Source organism: Archocentrus centrarchus, unplaced genomic scaffold, assembly GCF_007364275.1.
Source record: "Archocentrus centrarchus isolate MPI-CPG fArcCen1 unplaced genomic scaffold, fArcCen1 scaffold_72_ctg1, whole genome shotgun sequence".
NCBI classification, from domain to species: domain Eukaryota; kingdom Metazoa; phylum Chordata; class Actinopteri; order Cichliformes; family Cichlidae; genus Archocentrus; species Archocentrus centrarchus.
Genome location: NW_022060287.1, coordinates 614,836 through 633,764, shown reverse-complemented (window position 1 = coordinate 633,764; position 18,929 = coordinate 614,836). Strand labels below are relative to the sequence as shown.

At 43.2% G+C, this 18,929-nt stretch overlaps 1 protein-coding gene across 4 annotated transcripts; it reads left to right on the top strand.

Annotated features, from left to right (window-relative positions):
- Positions 1 to 1,446: 1,446 nt before the first annotated feature.
- On the top strand, positions 1,447 to 16,767 carry LOC115777782 (T-cell surface protein tactile-like). Of its 4 annotated transcripts, none has more exons than XR_004019679.1 (6): positions 1,447 to 1,670; positions 5,297 to 5,665; positions 7,348 to 7,680; positions 7,918 to 7,985; positions 16,121 to 16,297; positions 16,595 to 16,767. XR_004019679.1 is itself a non-coding variant. In XM_030725768.1 (5 exons), the coding sequence occupies exons 1-5, from the start codon at positions 1,601 to 1,603 to the stop codon at positions 8,596 to 8,598; spliced, it is 1,251 nt and encodes a 416-aa protein (XP_030581628.1). In that variant the 5' UTR covers positions 1,447 to 1,600; the 3' UTR covers positions 8,599 to 8,691. The 4 variants fall into 4 exon arrangements, 2 of the variants coding, with proteins under 2 accessions (XP_030581628.1, XP_030581629.1); XR_004019678.1 differs by having other exon boundaries at positions 7,918 to 7,996; XM_030725768.1 differs by lacking the exons at positions 16,121 to 16,297; positions 16,595 to 16,767 and adding an exon at positions 8,188 to 8,691.
- Positions 16,768 to 18,929: the final 2,162 nt, after the last annotated feature.

The window sequence follows — 18,929 nt, the reverse complement described above, 5'->3', positions numbered from 1 at the left end:
ACATTGTGAATGAAACTGTCCGTGCTTCGTGGTAGATTGCAAACTGCGGTGAAATGATACAGGCGTAAGCAGCGATAATAGCAGCGACCTAGCCGGGGCGGAGTCTGTGAGGTGCGCTCCTTTGAGAGGCAGAGGAGCGCAATCTTTGTGGGATTTGAATCAGTACGTTTTGCATCCAATAAAAGCAAAGATGTTAACAAATAAATTGGACAGTATTCTGGCAATTTAGTGATATTTCCACAGCTGTGGTCTTGACTGGTCTTGAAATAAAATCCCGAGTCCTCAAGGTCCGAGTCCATGACAAGACCGAGACCAAATGCGGTCTAGTCCATGACAAGACCGAGACCATCAAAAAGCGGTCTCGAGACCGGTCTCGAGACCAAGACCGATCTCGAGTACTACAACACTACCTGTACCCAAACAGCACCCAGTCCTGATGGAGCCAGACCTGCCTATCCCAGCTGACATAGGGCATGAGGCAGGATACACCCTGTACAGGTCACCAGCCTTTCGCAGGGCTAACACAGAGAGACGGACAACCATTCACACCTGTGGGCAATATAGAATCACCAATTTACCTAACCCCAGTAACTGCACGTCTTAGGGCTGTGGGAGGAAACCCACACAGACACGGGGAGAACATGCAAACTCCACACAGAGACCTGGGCTGAGGTCCCCTTTATGTTATTGGAACTTATTACCAGCAGCCTTTGTTCAGTTATTCGATTGTATCCTTATCACCACTAAAACTGTCTGATTATTTGAAATATCAAATAATAAAAATCAAATAATAATGTTGACCTGGTTCAGGGTTTGATTGTTTCTTTCAATATTTAAAGTTTTGAACATTATATATTGTGACTGTGTTAAGTAGAAGCATTATGGAACCATATTCCTGGTCTGATTGCTGGTGAACACCTGAGCAGGGATAATTTTGGAGCTGTTTTGAAGGACCATCTTACTCTCTGCTCCTCCTGCATGTGCTGTCTCCATTTTTCCCTCTGTTTCTGTCTACTGAAACGCTGGAGTGCTTTAATTTGAAACAGATACAGGAAGTGTTGTGTTTGTCTAAATTATGTAAGGCAGTGACTTTGACAGACGTGGAAAGATTAGAAATTACACTGAAGCAGAGCTGTTTGAAGACGGCAGACTGACTCATTTTAAGGTGCTGTTTTCTCTGTCGCTACTCGGCAGGTTGACTCCGTCAGTGCACTTTAAATAGTATAATTAGAGTTTCGACCATTTAAGTTGCATTTCTTTGGCATGTTGCACAATATTGAATTCTGTTAAAAGTCAGTTATTCTCCTTCCTCACTCGTTCCGCGCGAGAGCGCAGTGACTGACCAATCCCGGACACCAATGACAGATGAGCTGATGTGAACCCAACTTTTGATTGGTTTACACTGTTTAGGTTAGTGGGAAGTAGGAGAAAGTTTTCAGTCGATCCATCGAAGACGCGCAGGACTCACAGAGGAGACGCGTAGTGGAAAAATGATTTAGTTTCATCTGAAAAACAGCTCATTTGTTGCTGAACATCTATAGCTGGGAATAAAACGTGCAAAGTGTTTTAAAGCCGGAGGAGGAGAATTCATAACAAGGAAATGGCTGCGGGGAGATTTGCGGCACTTCGCTGGAGTTTGCTGTCCGTCTGCGTCCTGTTGATCTCTGCAGGTGAGGCTGAGCTGGTTTAAATCCACTGTTTTGTAATGATTTGTGAGATAACATCAACGCACCGAGAGATCAGGTCAGATTATTGTGTAAACGTGTGTGTGAGGCGATCTGCCAGGTTTCACATCAGATTAGGTGAAGCTGAATTAGGACCGACCAGAAATCTTCAACATCTGCATCATCAATGATAAATATCTGATAGATATTTAGAGGTACGAAGGTGTGTGTTCCCTCCGGCTGGGTTTTTATTCATTAATCCTTCAGCCCTGCACTGTTTCTGTGTGTGTAGAGAATGTAGGAGGAGCGCAGCTGTCAGGAACACTGCAGTCTCGAACAAAGTCACCAAATCTAAAGAATCTGAGGCGAAAGCTTTATTTTATTGTGCAGTGACAAGTCAAATTAGCAGTTACGGATCACACTGACTGTCCTCTGCCTGTGTATTTATTTTGCACTTGTATTTATTTTTTTCTTGGGAGGAAAAAAAATAGGGACTTTCTGATTGGCTCTGAAATATTGATGTGACGTAATCGGGAGATTCAGGGGGTTTCCAGATGTTAGCGCGTGCGCACACGCACAGAGCGTGCAGACACATGCTCGGAAGTAACCCGGCAGGGTTTCAGCACTCCATGATTTATGGGCGCTGTCTTCTTCATTGTTGCCACAGCATGTGTGTGTTTGTGATTTAAAGGTACAGTGTAAGATTTTACCATTAGAGGTCGGTAGGTTACTGATTCCAGTCACCTGAATTCTGTTTTCTTACCCCTCATAATTCAAGTGCATAATTCGTGCTGTTAAGCTGAATTAACTGTAGAGCAGAAAGCACGCGACTTTGGCGTCATATTAAAATCCACATATAGTTTTGTCTGGCAGACCTGCAGTTACTGGTGTTGGTTAATTGGTTACTCTAAATTGGCCATAGGTGTGAATGGTTGTCTGTCTCTCTGTGTTGGCCCTGCTACAGGCTGGTGACCTGTACAGGTGTACCCTGCATCTCGCCCTGTGACAGCTGGGATAGGCTGGGTTTCACTGCAGTGTTATGACATGTTTTATGTTTAGGGTTAAATTAATAACATGGATCAGTGTGACAGATGTCAAACACACAAAAACACTGAAGAAGTGAAAGTTTGATCTTGAAGAACTAAAAAGAAATGAGTACAGTTTAGAGTCCTCCTCCCTCCACGGTTTGTATGTTCCACCTCTTTTAGAGCTGAAGGTGAAAACACTTCCACAGATGATCCTCCAGCAGATCCTCCATTATATCTCCTCCTGCAGCCTCTTCTTTCCTCCATCTTTCAGTAACAGACGTCCTTCAGTATGACATGCTGAGGTTAAATTCCACGTCACAGGCAGGATGAACACAGATTTTAGGAGTGACAAAAGCTTCTAGTGTGAGAGCACAGTCACACTGGTCAAGCTGGACTCTGGGGGGGTTGTTAGATCCCAGGAATCCTGTAAAGTCACATTACAGTGCTCACAGCTGTTCAATGATGGTCGATGCTCCTGAACTTCTAATCCAGCTCCACATGATGGAGTACAGAGGAGTACAGCCCAGTCTTTTTTTTTTTTTTTTTCTTTAAAGCCTGTCATGTCTGGTAGATCTTGCAAGCAGAACTGTGATCTGAATGCGTTGTTGTGCCAAACATATTTGCTATTTCAAGATGAGCTCTATAGCTTCTCAATAGGCTCTTCTTGTTGATGTTTTAACCCTTTATTTTATTTATCTGAGTTATTTTTCCACATACTATGTAACAGCCAGAGCTGACAGGCTGAAGAAGAGGAAAATAAAGAGAAGAAAAAGGGAGAGAGAAAGGGAGCAAAAAAAAAAGGGGAAAGAGCACAAGTCTATTAATCAGATACTTCATCACTTTAACATATAAAAAAATACTATCAATACTTGCAAAAATAAATTTGTGTGTGAAAAACAAAACTAACAAAGCATGTTACGTACACCAACAATTTTGTTGAGTTGTGATTGAGTGGGCGTTTGTGTCTGTGTCATGTTTGTGTCTGTGTCATGGAACGTACTTACCAATGAGGGCAAAACGCTGCAGCTCCACCCATCAGAAGGCATAGGCAGGTATGGAAAGCCCCCGGAAACCCAGGCCACCAGCAGCCCACCAAGAGCCAGGAAGACCCCCGGCCACTCAGTCCAAAGACAACCGCACACCTACCCCAGCAGACGGGAGAGGGTGGTCTCAGACGGAGCCCCCCCAGTCGAGGAGCGAGGGCTCCAGGGAACCCAAGGCGATGAGAAGCCAGCCCCCCCCCAGCGGCCAGCCCCCTGCACTGGCCGGCGGCAGGGCTCCCGGGCCCACGGCACCCAAGGACCGCCCGACCCTCCACAGCGCCCCCCCCCCACGCCGAAGAAGCCAACGCAGCCCCGCACCGCACCCCCAAGGGGGGCAGGCCAGCACCCACGCCAGAACACCCAGCCCCACCCAGGAACCCCGCGGCACCCCCATCCCAGGGGGGTAGGGGGGAGGAGGCAACCAGCAAGGAGCGGCCAGGAGGCAAGGCACAAGGCCCAGACCCAGGTCCAGCCATACATACAAACACACCCAGACACCCGTGTACACATTTATACACAGATACTCATACATGCCCATACATACTTACCCACACACAGATATGCCATACATACACATTCACTCACCCACCCATACTCACGGAGACGGTGACAAATACACAAAGACACACATTCATCCATAGCTACCCACCCTCTGAAGGCGGGGCAAGTGGAAACCACCCCAGGGCCAACAGCGACCCCAGGACGCCACCAGCCCGGTCCCCAAGGAACCACCCGACCCCTACCCCGGGCGAGACGCAAGAAATCGGGGTGTAAGATGACCCATCCACCCCTCCTCCTCCCCAACTTGTAGGTCCACGTGTCAATGCTTGTGAGTGAATGAGGTGTATAGGGTGCAGTTAAAATTGAGGGGACAGTTATGCCACAAGCGCCAACTGTTGGTCGTCAGTGCTTGCCCACACTGCCCCCCCAAAACCCTCCATGTCTAAAGTGCAAATAAAATTTGGAGACAGACAGTGACGAGGATCCGAGTGCAGCCCAGTCTTTGCTGAAACATGACTCTTTATACTCTCCCTCCTTCTCCAAACCCCAGACATGTCTCAACATGCCCCCCATGAATACTGTTTTCAGCTCCCTGTTTGTATTCATAACATGGCATTTTCTCATTCACATCAATCACCTTTGCTATAAACTGTTGAATTATGAGACTGAATTTGACCCAAATCATCATTATTTTAGTATTTATGTGTTTTGTGTTTAATAATCATGTGAAAGTTGGATATATGTGGGGAAGGTTAACAAGGGGGATCTTTTGTTTCTGACAGGGTCAAAGTGCTCGGGTACAGTACAGATTGTTTAGTGTGGGTGGCCCTAAAATCAGGTGTGAAGAGATGACTGTTTGGGGTGCACACCCCACTCATTCAGCTAATTCCAGGTAAACAGGGGCAATGTCCAGGTTGTAGTGGTTCAGTCAGCACTTATCAGTGTGCCAAACTCAGCTGTATGTACTGGACTGTCCAGGTCCAGGTCTGTGTAGCTCCTCGCTCTGATTAGCTGTACTTTGACCTTTAACCTCTCTGCTCTGTGTTGTTTTCTCTTTCAGAGCAGAAAAACATCACAGCTGAGTCTGGACAGAACGTCACTCTGACATGTCGAGCCCCAAACAACAACAACAACAACAACAAAACCATCGTAGGTGTAGAGTGGAGCAGAGCTGACCTGAAGGAAGAATATGTCCTTTTGTACCGCGATGACTTTGAACTGTATAAACAGCATCCGGCCTTTAAGAGCCGGGTGGATCTGCAGGACAGTCAGATGAAGGATGGAGACGTGTCTTTGATTCTGAAGAACGTGACGACTGCTGACAGTGGAAGATATGAGGCTCGTGTGAAGATGGGAAAAACATTCAGGAAGAGAGCTTATCTGGACGGTGACCCCTTCTGTACCTTCAACCTGAGAGTTGTCCCTCATGGTGAGTTAGTGGAGTTCAGTTTGTGATCAGAGGTGAAGCTGCTTCCTTCCTGTAAGAGAGAAACACGTTTACAGTGGTACCTTCATTTACGAATGTCCCAACTAACAAGTTTTTTGAAATTCGATCGGCCACTTGGTCAATTTTTGCTTTATGTTGCGAGCAAACATCTGAGTTACGAGTAAGCGAAAATACACCATCCATGCGTTCCATTCTTTTATTTATTTATATTTTTCCCTCTCACTGTGCACTCGTTTTTGTCGATGGTTGTTGATGTATTTGATTATTTTTCACATTTATTTTGGAACATTTCCTTTTTTTAAACCATGGGTCCAAAGAAAGCGAATGCCAAGATCGGTGCTGAAAAGAATGATGACCGTGGAGCATAAAATTATCGAAAAACATGAGCGAGGTGTGCGTGTTGCTGTCTTGGTGAAGGTAAGAGTGTGCCAAAAAAGGCAAAAGGAGGAAGAGAAGATTACGTGACGTGAAAAAAAGGAGCATTAAGTTTAGCGATCTCCTCCACTTCCATCTCTGCCAACATCTTTGTATTTCACTTAAAACCAGTTTATTTCTCTGCGTTCTCTTTTGTTATACTGTATACAGTATTTTTTTCTACATTATTTGTTTATAAAGGCATTTTCTTATTAATGTTAAAGAAAAAGTCGTGGTTTTGGGGGGGTGGGAACAGATTAATGACGTTTCAGTTCATTTCTGTGGGAAAATGTGATTTGACATACGATCAAATTAAGTTATGAGCTAAGTCAAGGTACCACTGTATTGATTTATTGGTGCCCGTCTCCTCTCTGGCATCTAGAATTCAATATGAGTCACAAACTATAAGAAAACAGCCACAGAAAAAGCTGGTGCTGTGCTGAGTGTCAGCCTGTGGCAGCAGCTCCTTTGTAGCATTTAATTTTTCTCATCTCACTGGTTGTTGATGCAGCTCTCCCTCTAGTTATGCAAACAGTAATATGCTGATTTAAATTTCAAATGAAGGGCTGTATATCAGTAGTATCAGAGAAAACCTACATATAAGACAGAAAAATATTGCTAACAAAAATACAAACACATCTATGTATTGATATGAGCTAGAAGCACACAAATCCTAAAACAGGCACAAAAGCTCATGAATAGAGAGGAGAGGGTGAAGGATGTGAAGGTCAGAGTGTTAAACAGTAAAACATTTAGGTTGTTGGCCAGCTGATGGTTCTCCACAGTGTGGAGGGATGGTCTCCTGGAAGGTTTGTTGGCTGAAACCCCGTGTTTCAGTGTAGCGCCTCTTTGCTCACTGCCTTTGTCAGTGTGTTTCTGGCCTGGTTGTGCAGGATTCTGTCCCTGCTTCTTTAGGTTTGATCCTTAACTTGATGAAGATGCCTGAATTTTGCTGCAAACGATTTTAGGTGGGCACAGACATGCCTTCAAAGAACTGATGTAGGATGTTGCGGATGCCCCAAAAACATCCCAGCCTGTGCAGTCAAAGCAAGCTAGAGCACATACTCATACTATGATGTGGTTTATATCAAACCACCCAACCTTTGATTGGTGGGTGACCCACTCTACCTTCTGGGTCACACCTCTTTGTAGAAAGCAGCTGGTCTGAGTGATGTGATTATGTTGCTGTTTCTGTGAATAGTTGTACTTTGACCTTTAACCTCTCTGCTCTGTGTTGTTTCCTCTTTCAGGGCAGAAAATAATCACAGCTGAATCTGGACAGAACGTCACTCTGACATGTCGAGGTCCAAATCAGAACATCATCGCTGTAGAGTGGAGCAGAGCTGATCTGAAGTCACAGTATGTGTTTGTATGGTGGGAAGGTCAGGTTCTTCCAGAAGAGCAGCATCAGTATTTTAAGAACCGGGTGGATCTGCAGGACAGACAGATGAAGGATGGAGACGTGTCTGTGATTCTGAAGAACGTGACGATTAATGATGCTGGGACATACGAGTGTCGTGTCCAGAGAGGAGATGACAGTGTGGAGCTCATCAGCATCATCTACCTGAGTGTTGCTCCTCCAGGTGAGTGAGCAGAGTTCAGTGTGTCTGTGATCAGAGGTGAAGCTGCTTCCTGGTTGTTGATGTTTGTTTCTAAAGATGTTGTTGATGAGACTTTGTAGAAAGCAGCTGGTCTGAGTGATGTGATCAGAGTGCAGTAGATAATGTCTGACAGCAGTTTGAAGAGGAAATGGATTCTGTTCTGTTCTTCACTCATCACCTACCTGACAGCTGACACCTCACACCTGTTTCTACCTGCAGGTTCACCAGAACAAAACCAAGAAGATGGAGGGAAGGAGGATGGAGCCAGAAGAGCACATCTTCCACTGGTGGTGCCACTGTTAGTTTTTAGTTTGATTATTATTGTAATACTTATTGTGATCTCTAAAAATCACACAAAGAATTTGACCAATAGCTTGTCTGAAACAAATGAACAGAGGTTTAACAGTTCTGAAAGCCAGACCGAAACCACAGTCTGAATGTCCAAAATATTGCATTACATTTTTTTTCTTATTGTTTCATGATCTCTAGGTAGAACAGTCCCCCGAGAACTGGTCCTCTGCGAGCAGGACTAGGCCGGATGACCTGTCTAACCACTGGTCCACTGCGTACGGGACTACGGTGGATGATCTGTACAATGACCGGTCCACTGCAAGCTGGACTAGAGTGGACAACCTGTCTTACCACTGGTCCACTGTAAGCGGTACTAGGGTTGACGACCTGTCCAACCACTGGTCCTCTACAAGTGAGACTAGGGTAAAGAACCTGTCCAACAATCGGTCCACTGCTAGCGGGACTAGGGTTGACAATCTGTCCAACGACCGGTCCGCTGCGAGCGGAACTAGGGTGGACGATCAGTCCAACGACCGGTCTGCTGCAAGCAGGACTCGGGTGGACAATCTGTCTGACAACCAGTCCATATCAGATGCAGCCATTAATTAACCATTATTGCAAACTTGAAATAAAGAAGTTTTACGTGTGTTGCCTGTTTATATTTAATGCAGTGTCAGCAGTATAAGTGTGGGTGTGTGATCCTGCTGAAATGCTGGGCACTGAGTGAGTTTATTACATGAGTTTATTACTCATTAAACAAAGCTTAGTATTTCCACACTAAGGACTAGGGACACCTAGAAAAGAAGAACTATTAGCCACCGGTTTCCACAGACTCCGGTAGGCCACCCATGCCTTAAACCAGGGAACATCAACTGGTGGCCCACGGACCACATCTGGCCCACCAGAGCTTTCCATCTGGCCCCCCGAATAGTCACAGGTACTATAGTCGAATCAAACGTCATAACCCATTAAATATCCGTCTGTGACTAGTCTGAATTATCAAAAGCAACTGCGATTTCCCATTGCCCGTGAATGCCTGCATGTCCCTAGAACCAGTCAGAATGCAAGATTGGACCATGTGACTTTAAGCATTTTCTGGCGGCACTGATGAGCCGGCTCGTTACTGGCTGGTGAGCGTACTCCCCGGCCTGCGTGGGTCTCTGACATGGTCTGCTCGTGGCACGATCAGAGAGGTAGGTGATTCAGCGGCTCGGCCTGTACCCACATGCAGTACAGCCCCTATGGAGCTAAATTGGGCCATAAAGTTTGTTCGAAAAAAAAAAGAAAATTTATTTTGAGCCCGAAAAAAAAATTTAAACAGGAAAAAAAAAAGTTTTGCAACTTAAAAAAAAGATTTGAAACTAAAACAAAAAAAAAAAAACAATTCAAAACTACTTTTCAGATTCAAGGGTTTTTTTGCACTTTCAGATTTTTTTTTTTCGCAGTTTCAAATTTTTTTTTCAACCTCAAACTTTTGGCCCTGTTTTGGTGTGGGGGGCGGAGCCTCAAATAATGGGGTTGTGGAATCATGACTGACAGCTCAGCACAGTGGCTGAACAACATAGTCCCAGCTGTTGCATTCAGGGACCGTGGGAACTGGAAATGTCTTTAACTCATCATCGATATTCTATATGTATGTGATTGGTTTTGAAAGATAACATGCTTCACTGATACAAGCAGCTTATATGAATGCACAACTCCAATCTCACAGGAAAAAATATGATCTTGACAGATTTGCACAGCATTTTAAGTCCGTGTTGGAGTTTTCCCATGGTCTCAAAGTGAAGCAGAAACCCTGTCTTCATCTGCGGGCGCTAGCAGTGATCAGGTAATAAAAAGAGATGGAGCGAAAACAGATTCACTGTTGATACCTGAGCAGTTTACAGAAACAGCATGACTTGGACCGTGTCACTGCGATACGTTGGCTAGTCCGCCATATTGGAAGTGGCAAGTCTGCCTTAAATCAGTGAAACCACATGCAAAGGGAATGGATTTTCTGAATAAAAAAGACTGATGTTTAAATTTAACTTCATATTTTAGATGGTCCGACGCCCATTGAAATATTTACTCTTCTTCAGGGAGGGTCCCTGGGGCCGTGCGAGTGAGAGGGCCTCTTCCCCAGGTCCCATTTCCCGTTCAAAATGCTCTCATTCTGGTTCTGGAGAAGCTTGGAGCTCCAGGACAGGATGCTGAATGATTTCGCCCAGCCACGGGTCACTTCCCTTGGATACAATGTGTGGAGGAGGTGCCTCTCCCTCTGGCAGAGGTCAGGGAGGCGGGCCCGGGGCCGTGGGAGTGAACGGGCCGCTTCCACAGCTCACCATTCTGTATCCAAGGATGGTGAGCCGTGGCCAGGCAAAAAAAAATCAGCATCCTGCCCTGGAGCTCCAACCTCCCCCACAGCTGGAATGAGAGCGTTTTGAACGAACTAGCCAACGTATCGCAGTGACACGGTCCAGGTCATGCTGTATCTGTAAACTGCTCAGGCATCAACAGTGAATGTGTCTGTTTTCTCTCCATCTCTTTTTATTACCTGATCACTGCTAGTGCCGCAGATGAAGACGAGCATATGTCTATGAAGATGAGGCTTCTGCTTTAGTTTGAGAGCATGGGAAATCTTCAACACAGACTTAAAATGCAGTGCAAATCTGTCAAGATCATATTTTTTCCTCTGAGATTCGAGTTGTGTATTCACACAAGCTGCTTGTATCGATGAAGCATGTTATCTTTCAAAACCAATCACATACATATAGAATATCGATGATGGTTAAAGACATTTCCAGTTCCCACGGTCCCTGAATGCAACAGCTGGGACCATGATGTTCAGCCACTGTGCTGAGCTGTCGGTCACGATTCTACATCCCCGTCATCTGAGGCTCCGCCCCCCACACCAAAACAGGGCCAAAAGTTTGAGCTCAAAAAAAAAAAAAAAAATCTGAAACTGCGAAAAAAAAAATCTGAAAGTGCAAAAAAAAACTTGAATCTGAAAAGTAGTTTTGAATTGTTTATTTTTTTTTTTAGTTTCAAATCTTTTTTTTTTTTTAGTTTCAAAACTTTTTTTTCAGTTTCAAATCTTTTTTTTCATTTTCAAACATTTTTTTTTCAGTTGCAAAACTTTTTTCCTGTTTAAATTTTTTTTTCGGGTTCAAAATAATTTCGGTTTAAATGTTTTTTTTTTCGAACAAACTTTATGGCCCCAATTTATCTCCATAAGCCCCCCACCCCCACCCCGCACGCGTTCGTCCCTCGGTTGTCACGAACCTTGTAGCCTAGTATCTACAATTCTGTTGTTGTTAAAATTAATGAGCTGCCATTTGGTCCCATTACGGATGTATTGTGTAAATCTATGTAGAAATCTTTTTATCATAGTCTGATATTTGTGCCTTTTGCCTTCATTCACACTGGACAGAGGATGGACTGAAGAATTTACTGGCTTTGCCTCAAAACAAAATATTATTTATTAAAAAGTAGATAAATTACTATATTTGCATTATGGAAAAAATGCACCTCACCATTGCCTATGAAATGAAATTACTAGAATTTACCATAAGATCTAGATAATAATAATAATAATGAAGCTCTTTTAAAAGAAAAGTGTCCAGGCAGATTTAGAGGGGTTTGCATCTGAACTCTTCATGTTTCTATATTCATTTAAAGAAATCTACAACAAAAACACCTTCTGAAAAGTAGATTGTGCAGAGATAAACTCAATGCTCTCATGTAACAGTTTATTGTTTCCTGTGCTCATTATATCTGCAAGTGCACACAATCGTGCTGTTTCCATAACAACCATCAACATAGCAGAGAAGAACATGTAAGTCCAAACTTACATGTTCAAACAAAGTTGCTAAGTTGGCAGCACTGCCATTCTGTTGCTTCCTGCATGATTTACGGATGAAGCAGTAAAACGAAAGAGGCGGGGCAGTGTGAAGTTGTGCAAAGACAAACTGGGAGAAGAGAAAAGTGAACTGGTGGATCTGGAAGTATGATTTTAATGTGACATAGACTATATCAGTATAAACTATATTGTCTCATCTTATATTGTTGATATTTCTTAGAAATACAATATATCGCCCTGCCCTACTTTCAGAGGTGGCAAAAGTACTAACATTCTGTACTTAAGTAGAAGTACAAGTAATTATGTTAAAAAATACTTTAGTAAAAGTCGAAGTACTGGTTCAACTTCTCTACTTAAGTAAAAGTAAAAAAGTACAGGCTCTGAAATGTACTCAAAGTAAGAAAGTAAAAGTAGTTCTTTGGAGGATGTTTCTACCTGCTATTTTTGTGTAAAACTAACCGAACCTCATTATATATTATTGTAATAATATAAAATAATATTACATGAGAATAGAAACATTATTCCAATCTAAATTTTAATCCTAATGAATGCACTCAGCTTGAAACTGTTATGTCGGACACAAGCTGTGAAAGGGAATTTAAGCACAGCTCTGTTCTCTGTGTCCTCCATAGTAGAGGGTGACTGTGCCTCCACCTAAACACCAACATGAGGATACTCAGGGGTTACAGTGGGATTCAGAAGCTGGAGGAACCCTAAGATCAGCTGTAGTGGCTCTGCATGGGGAGAGGAATCACAACTTTCTATTGTGAGCTGCAGTAAATGATGTTGGTGTGCAGGCTGTGATCAGCTGACCTGCTGCTGCTGCTCTGAGGTTTACTGCTCTGTGTGGATGAACTGAACTCACAAAGATGTAACCCAGTATTTCACAGCTATCTGAGCTGATCTCCATCCCCTACACTGACAGCATACAGGCTGTAGAAATGTTGGATTCAGTGATCTCAGCATCAGCAGCTTTGATTCAGACTCATCTCTGCTGCATTGATGTAACCTGTAACTCTGACCATGAACACAAACACTGTGCTCCAGTCCATCACAGAGCTTTACTGTAAATACAGTACAACAAGCTAACCTAAACTGCAGTATTTTCATAGAATCTTTGAATTACACAAAGTCAGCATTCTTCAGTTTATTTTCCAGTCCTTACCTTTAATTCTAACCTCTCTTCTTCCTCTCCTGTCCTCTTTCTCCATCTCTGAGTGAACTTCTCTCTCTTTGCTCTCCCTGAAATACAGCAGCTCTTCTTTTAGCTAGCAGACACACTGTGTGACAAACTGCACACACTTTGTGTGTTTGCTGATATTTGTTGAGCATTTAGAAACGTTGCATTTACCTGCCACACGTTACTCCCTTCATGCTCGCTCCTCTTCAGTAGCGCTAGCTAAGCTGTTTATGTGCCGCAGCGCAACTTACGGACTCGGTCCGGCCCGCTGTAACCCCTGATTATAGCGCTATAAATGAGACATTAATTATATGGGTTTGCGTATTTAATCCCTTTGTACGAGATAAGCCCCGATGATGGAGGATACACCAGTACGATTGTCTCTTATGTGTTATTATTCCTCCGTTTAGGCTCAGATCGTTTGATGTTTGACGGCGAACTGACCGGAAACGCAAACTTCTCTCTGACGTGTTAAAAAGTAACGAGTCTGTTTGAAAATGTAAGAAGTAGAAAGTACAGATACTTGTGTAAAAATGTAGGGAGTAAAAGTAAAAAGTAGTCAGAAAAATAAATACTTAAGTAAAGTACAGATACCTGAAAAATCTACTTAAGTACAGTAACGAAGTATTTGTACTTCGTTACTTCCCACCTCTGCCTACTTTGTGCAATCCCAATCCTCAGGGACACAAGTCGCCATCTCATCAGGAGCATGCCCAGATATTTTCTCATGCTATCAGCAATGATAAGGCGAGCAGCAATGAGGGGACCAAGCAGAGACGTGCAACAGTTGCGAGGAAATAGGTTGTTAGAATAGCAAGGAAGAAGTCTTAAGATCTGCCAGCAAGTTGTATGGTAAAACACACTTGTATTAATTACAGCCCCCATAAGCTGTACTGACACCGAATTCCTTGTGAATCCTCGGGGAGGGGTCCAAAAGACTACTGTGAAGTTTGGTCTTGATGGGCCAAACTTCTGAGCTGAGATATAAGCTCATTTCCTTTTTGGTGGCTTTGCCATCAAATTCAATTACTTGTTGCAGGAAAATGCTTCTGCAAACCAAACTGAAATGTGATGTACTTGCTCTGAAGATCATACAGACCAAGTTTTGTGAAAATTGGACAAAATTTGTGAATTTGTGACTAAAATCCAATATGGTGGCTCAGTCAATTCAGTCAACAACAAAACTTGGCACTTATCAGACTCGGGACCTCTGACAGTATTAGCTGAGAGACACATTTCATTGTACATGTGAACACATGAACTGTTATAGAGCACAACACATTTTTACCAATTATAGCGCCCCCTAAAGGTCAATGTCACCAAAATTCCCGTGCTTCCTTTTTGAAGGGGTCCTAAGTCAACATACCAAGTTTGGTTTTGATAGGTTAAAGTCACAGATTTTGATTGGCTCTGACAGGCAATCACTTTGAAAAATCAAAAAGGCATCCAATAATTTGTGTGAGGCTTGGCCTGAAGATGATCTGAGTCAATTTTGATAACATTGGACAAACTTTGTGACCTGTAAAAACTTTGAAGGATTTCCATAAAATCCAATATGGCAGAAAATGATATCATGCATTGAACTCCAGTAGATCCAAGGATTACAACGGTACCTCAATTTCAAAAACTGGCCACGTGGGTCACAAGTTATGGTTACTTATGCTTCTCCAAATTTGCCCCAATGGTGGCATTACAGTGTTTAAGGTATTGGCGCATACCTTGGTGAACCTGATAATGAGACTGTCCTGAGGAAGTGTGCCATATTTCATAACTTTTGAGCAGACGGTTCTAGGGGCTGCCATAGACTCCCTTTGGAGAGGAAAAAAGTTAGAATCAGAATCAGAATCTTTATTGTCATTGTACACAGAAGTTGCACAACGAAATTTAAAATGCATTCCTTTCTAGGTGCCTCAGACAATAAATAATAAAATAATAAAAATATGAGTGATAAAAATGATTACTAAAATACAGTGCACAATAGTAAATTAAGATGAATCTAGCCCCAATACACACACCAACGCACGCACACAGTCAGCACTACCACCCCACATCACTGTCCAAACCACACAGAGTTCAGTTCAATGATAGCCCTGGCATAAAAGCTGTTCCTCAGTCTGTTTGTTCTGGCCTTCATTGTCCTGAAACGTCTGCCTGATGGCAGTAGCTGAAACAAGGAGTGTCCAGGGTGTGAGGGGTCCTGGAGGATGTTCTGTGCCCTCCTCTGGCAGCGGGCATTGAACAGTTCCTGGAGGGAGGGCAGGGGACAGCCTATGATCTTTTGAGCTGTGTTGATGATTCGCTGGAGTGTTTTCCTGTCTGCTGCTGTGCAGCTGTTGAACCACACGCACAGACAGTAGGTCAGGATGCTCTCTACACAGCAACGGTAGAAGGACACCAGCAGATTCTGGGTCAGATAGTTGCTCCTAAGAACCCTCAGGAAATGCAGTCTCTGTTGGGCCTTCCTGACAATGCTGGTCGTATTGATACTCCAGGTCAAATCATCCTGCAGATGTACTCCCAGGAACCTAAAATCTGAAACCAGCTCCACTTCATCCCCCTCGATGTTAATGATGATGATATAAAACCTACAACCACTATGGGTGCCTGCATCCTTGTTGCTTGGCACCCAACAAGAAACAAACCCAAAGAGAAATTGGCCAGGAAGGATAAGCAGAGAGCAATGGTCCCTGGCCACCATCTGGATAACTATCCAGGTGGTTTCCACATTTTGGGGGTTTGTCTTATTGTTTTTTCTCCGGTGCAGCTGTTGTCACTTTCATTTGCACCAAAGCAGGTGAAATAGATTCACAATGGTTTATGCTTGTTTTTCTCTTTTTTATTTATTTATTTATTTTAGCATTTTAACTATGTAATACAATAGTAAACCTCATCCCACTGTGATGTCAGACTGTGCTGATGCGAACGTGGCTGTGCCAGCAGACACTGCACGTAATGGGTGGTACAGCAATTAGATGGCAGATCATTGTAATCAGATATAGAAACGATTTGTTGAGCAGAGTTTATTTTCCCACTCTCTGTTTTTTTTATTGTTTACATTATTAAACAATCTCTCAGTCTTGGTTTTAATACTGTTGTCTAATCTCTCTTTTCAGATACATTAAGGGTACAACATGAATTCAAGAGAGTGGAGTTTGTATGTAGTTAAATCCCCGTATGTCCTGAAGACGTGGGCTGGTTTGAGACCAGATGACCCCGGTCAACATGGAGTCCTGGTGAGCCACCTTCAGCCACCAAGGAGCTGCTGCAAACACAAGTTGGCAGGAGACAGGGTAAGACCTCGTAATTGTATTACAGCATACATATCTCTAAGAAGAGGTTGTATCACTTCATTTAGAAGAGAAAAATTTAAGTGTTTTTAAGTTTTTAAGTCTTGCTTGTTTTTAATGCCGTTTTAAGCTTCCAGTAAAAATAAGGCAGCATCTACCTGTGATAATTTGACCAGAACTGACCACAGTTATAATTACTTAGTATTATATCTTCAAAACAGTCTTTTGTTCCATTGATATAAGTGCAAATAAAATACAACCATCTCATTAAACAGTGAATTTTTTCTGCTCTTTCAACAGAACAGTCGGTGCCAAGTGAAACCCCACCTTTGTTCACTTTAATGCCAAAAGTGTTCTCTCCTAGTTTCTATCATAAACTGTAAAAGCTGGAAGATGGTCACTCTTATCATTTATCAGGAGTCCATTTACTGTATTAACTGTAATTTCCCCATTGTGGGACTAATAAAGGTATTCATTCATTATTTTCTGTGTCATATGTTGACTGTGAGAGTGGTAGAATATGATATGATTCTGGTAGGTCTGGTAATTTTAGTGTAAAGGCTCATTTAGTACATTGTGTTGATGAATATAGTAGCAGCAGTTGTTACTGATGGAAGAAAGAAGTTTTTGTCTGAGTCTGTTTCATATTCCAAGTCCTGTGTATTGTGACCCACATATTCAAATGTTTTCAGTTCCAGTTGATAATATTCAGCAATTCTCTGAGTGATGCACCTGTTTTTACCAGATGAGATGTTTCTTTCAGTGTCCAGTTGCTTGCTACCTTGTTTATAGTCCAGTGTTGTGGCAAAAAAGTTATCACCTGCCAAAATGTTCAGTTCAGTCAAGTTTGGTTTTATTTATATTGGGCCAAATCACAACAGTCGCCTCAAGGCACTCTCTACTGTACGGTAAAGACCCAACAATAAGGACTGCTTCACACACACACAGATTGTGACTTATTTGGACACAAGGACTTCGAAACATTCACAGGGACGGTACTGGACTACATTAAGCTCTATATCGGAAATGCAACTGTTAGCAAAAACATCCAGGTTTTCCCTAACAGAGCTCTATATAATGCTGCTCGAGCTGACCTGAAAAGAGGAATTAAAAAAGCCAAGGTGGACTACAGGAGGAAAATAGAGTCCCACCTGTCCAGTAATAGCATACAGGAGGTGTGGCAGGGCATTCAGAACATCACAAACACTTCAGAGGCTGTGATGTGACAGCAGGAGACCTGAGTGCGTCACTAGCAGAGGAACCATTTTTTGCTCACTTTGAGACACCACAGGACCACTCATCCCAAGCAGTCATCACCCCTGTAGAAAGGGTCAGGCTTCATAGGGTAGTCAAGACAACACAAAGAATCATTGTCTGCCCTCTCCCCTCCTTGATGGACATCTACACCTCCCGCTGCCTCAGCGAGCAGGAACATCATCAAGGACAGCTCACACCCTGGCTTGAACTGTTTGACCTGCTGCCCTCTGGCAGGTGCTCTGGCTACACTTTTTTGTTTCTTAAAGACGTCTCACCGCTCATCTGAAAGGCTTCTTCAGTTCTCAAACCAAAAGGTGGAGAGACCCAGGTATTCAAACCCCAGTGGGTGTAGTCCCCTGGAGGTGGTTGTGACCCTCTATTATTCATGTGCATAATCACATGCATGTGAAAGGAGGTGTGGGTCATTACAATCAGCGGTTTTAGGTGAAACCAGTTTGGGACTTTGCTCCATTATTTTAAGTGACCTATTGAGGTCACCGGAACAAAGGTGTGAATGGGGGTTGAGATGGGGAGGGACTTCAGGACAGCATTATAAGTGGGGGAAATTTGGTGATGTAATCCACCTGCTCTGTTCAATGATGCTGTTCAAAGTGGACATAGATGGCTTCTTCTTCTTTTTTCTTGTAGACCTCATTAGCATTGTTATCACTAGTATTGTTGTTCTGGTTTAGTGAGGACTCTGTCTGATTGGTTCTTCACCCGCTTCTCTTGGTTGTCGTTGCTTGTGGTGTCTTCCTGTTTGATTCCAGATGGTCTGTGTACAGATTCTGAATTGTACCTCTTTGTTTGCAGTTTTTGAAATTTACAGACTTTTCTTTCCTTGTCTTTGATATGTTTGATATCTTGTGCCAGCTGGGCTTTGTCCACAAACATAGAAACTTCTTCTACAATGATTGGAGGTAAGAGTGATGAGAGTGTCTGCTGGGTCTGGTGGATTTTGTTCTGGAGTGCATCTATGGTGAAATGTACGTGTCTTATCCTTTCACACAAAAGCTGGTTCTGTGCTCTCCATAGTTTTGTTCAGCCCTATGTCTTTTTACTGTGGACCCAAAGTGCACCAGTCTGGACTGTCTGCATCTCAAGCTGAAACAGAGGTGGTTCCTGTAGTCCGCTAACTGCCTTGATTCTCTTTCATACAGACAGACATGCACTGCACAATTCTGAATAAGGCTTTACATTATCCTCTGATTCTTCAGACTTTGTGTGCAATTTGCAGTTAGGATGATGTCAGGTGAGGTGAAGTTTTAGGTAGTAGCTTGTATTTGCCACTAGGGGGCACTGTCATTAGAGTGGTCACAGAGGCTGAGTGGAAGTAGAGATAAGAGGAAGTCACACACTTTGTTTCATTGTAGATTAA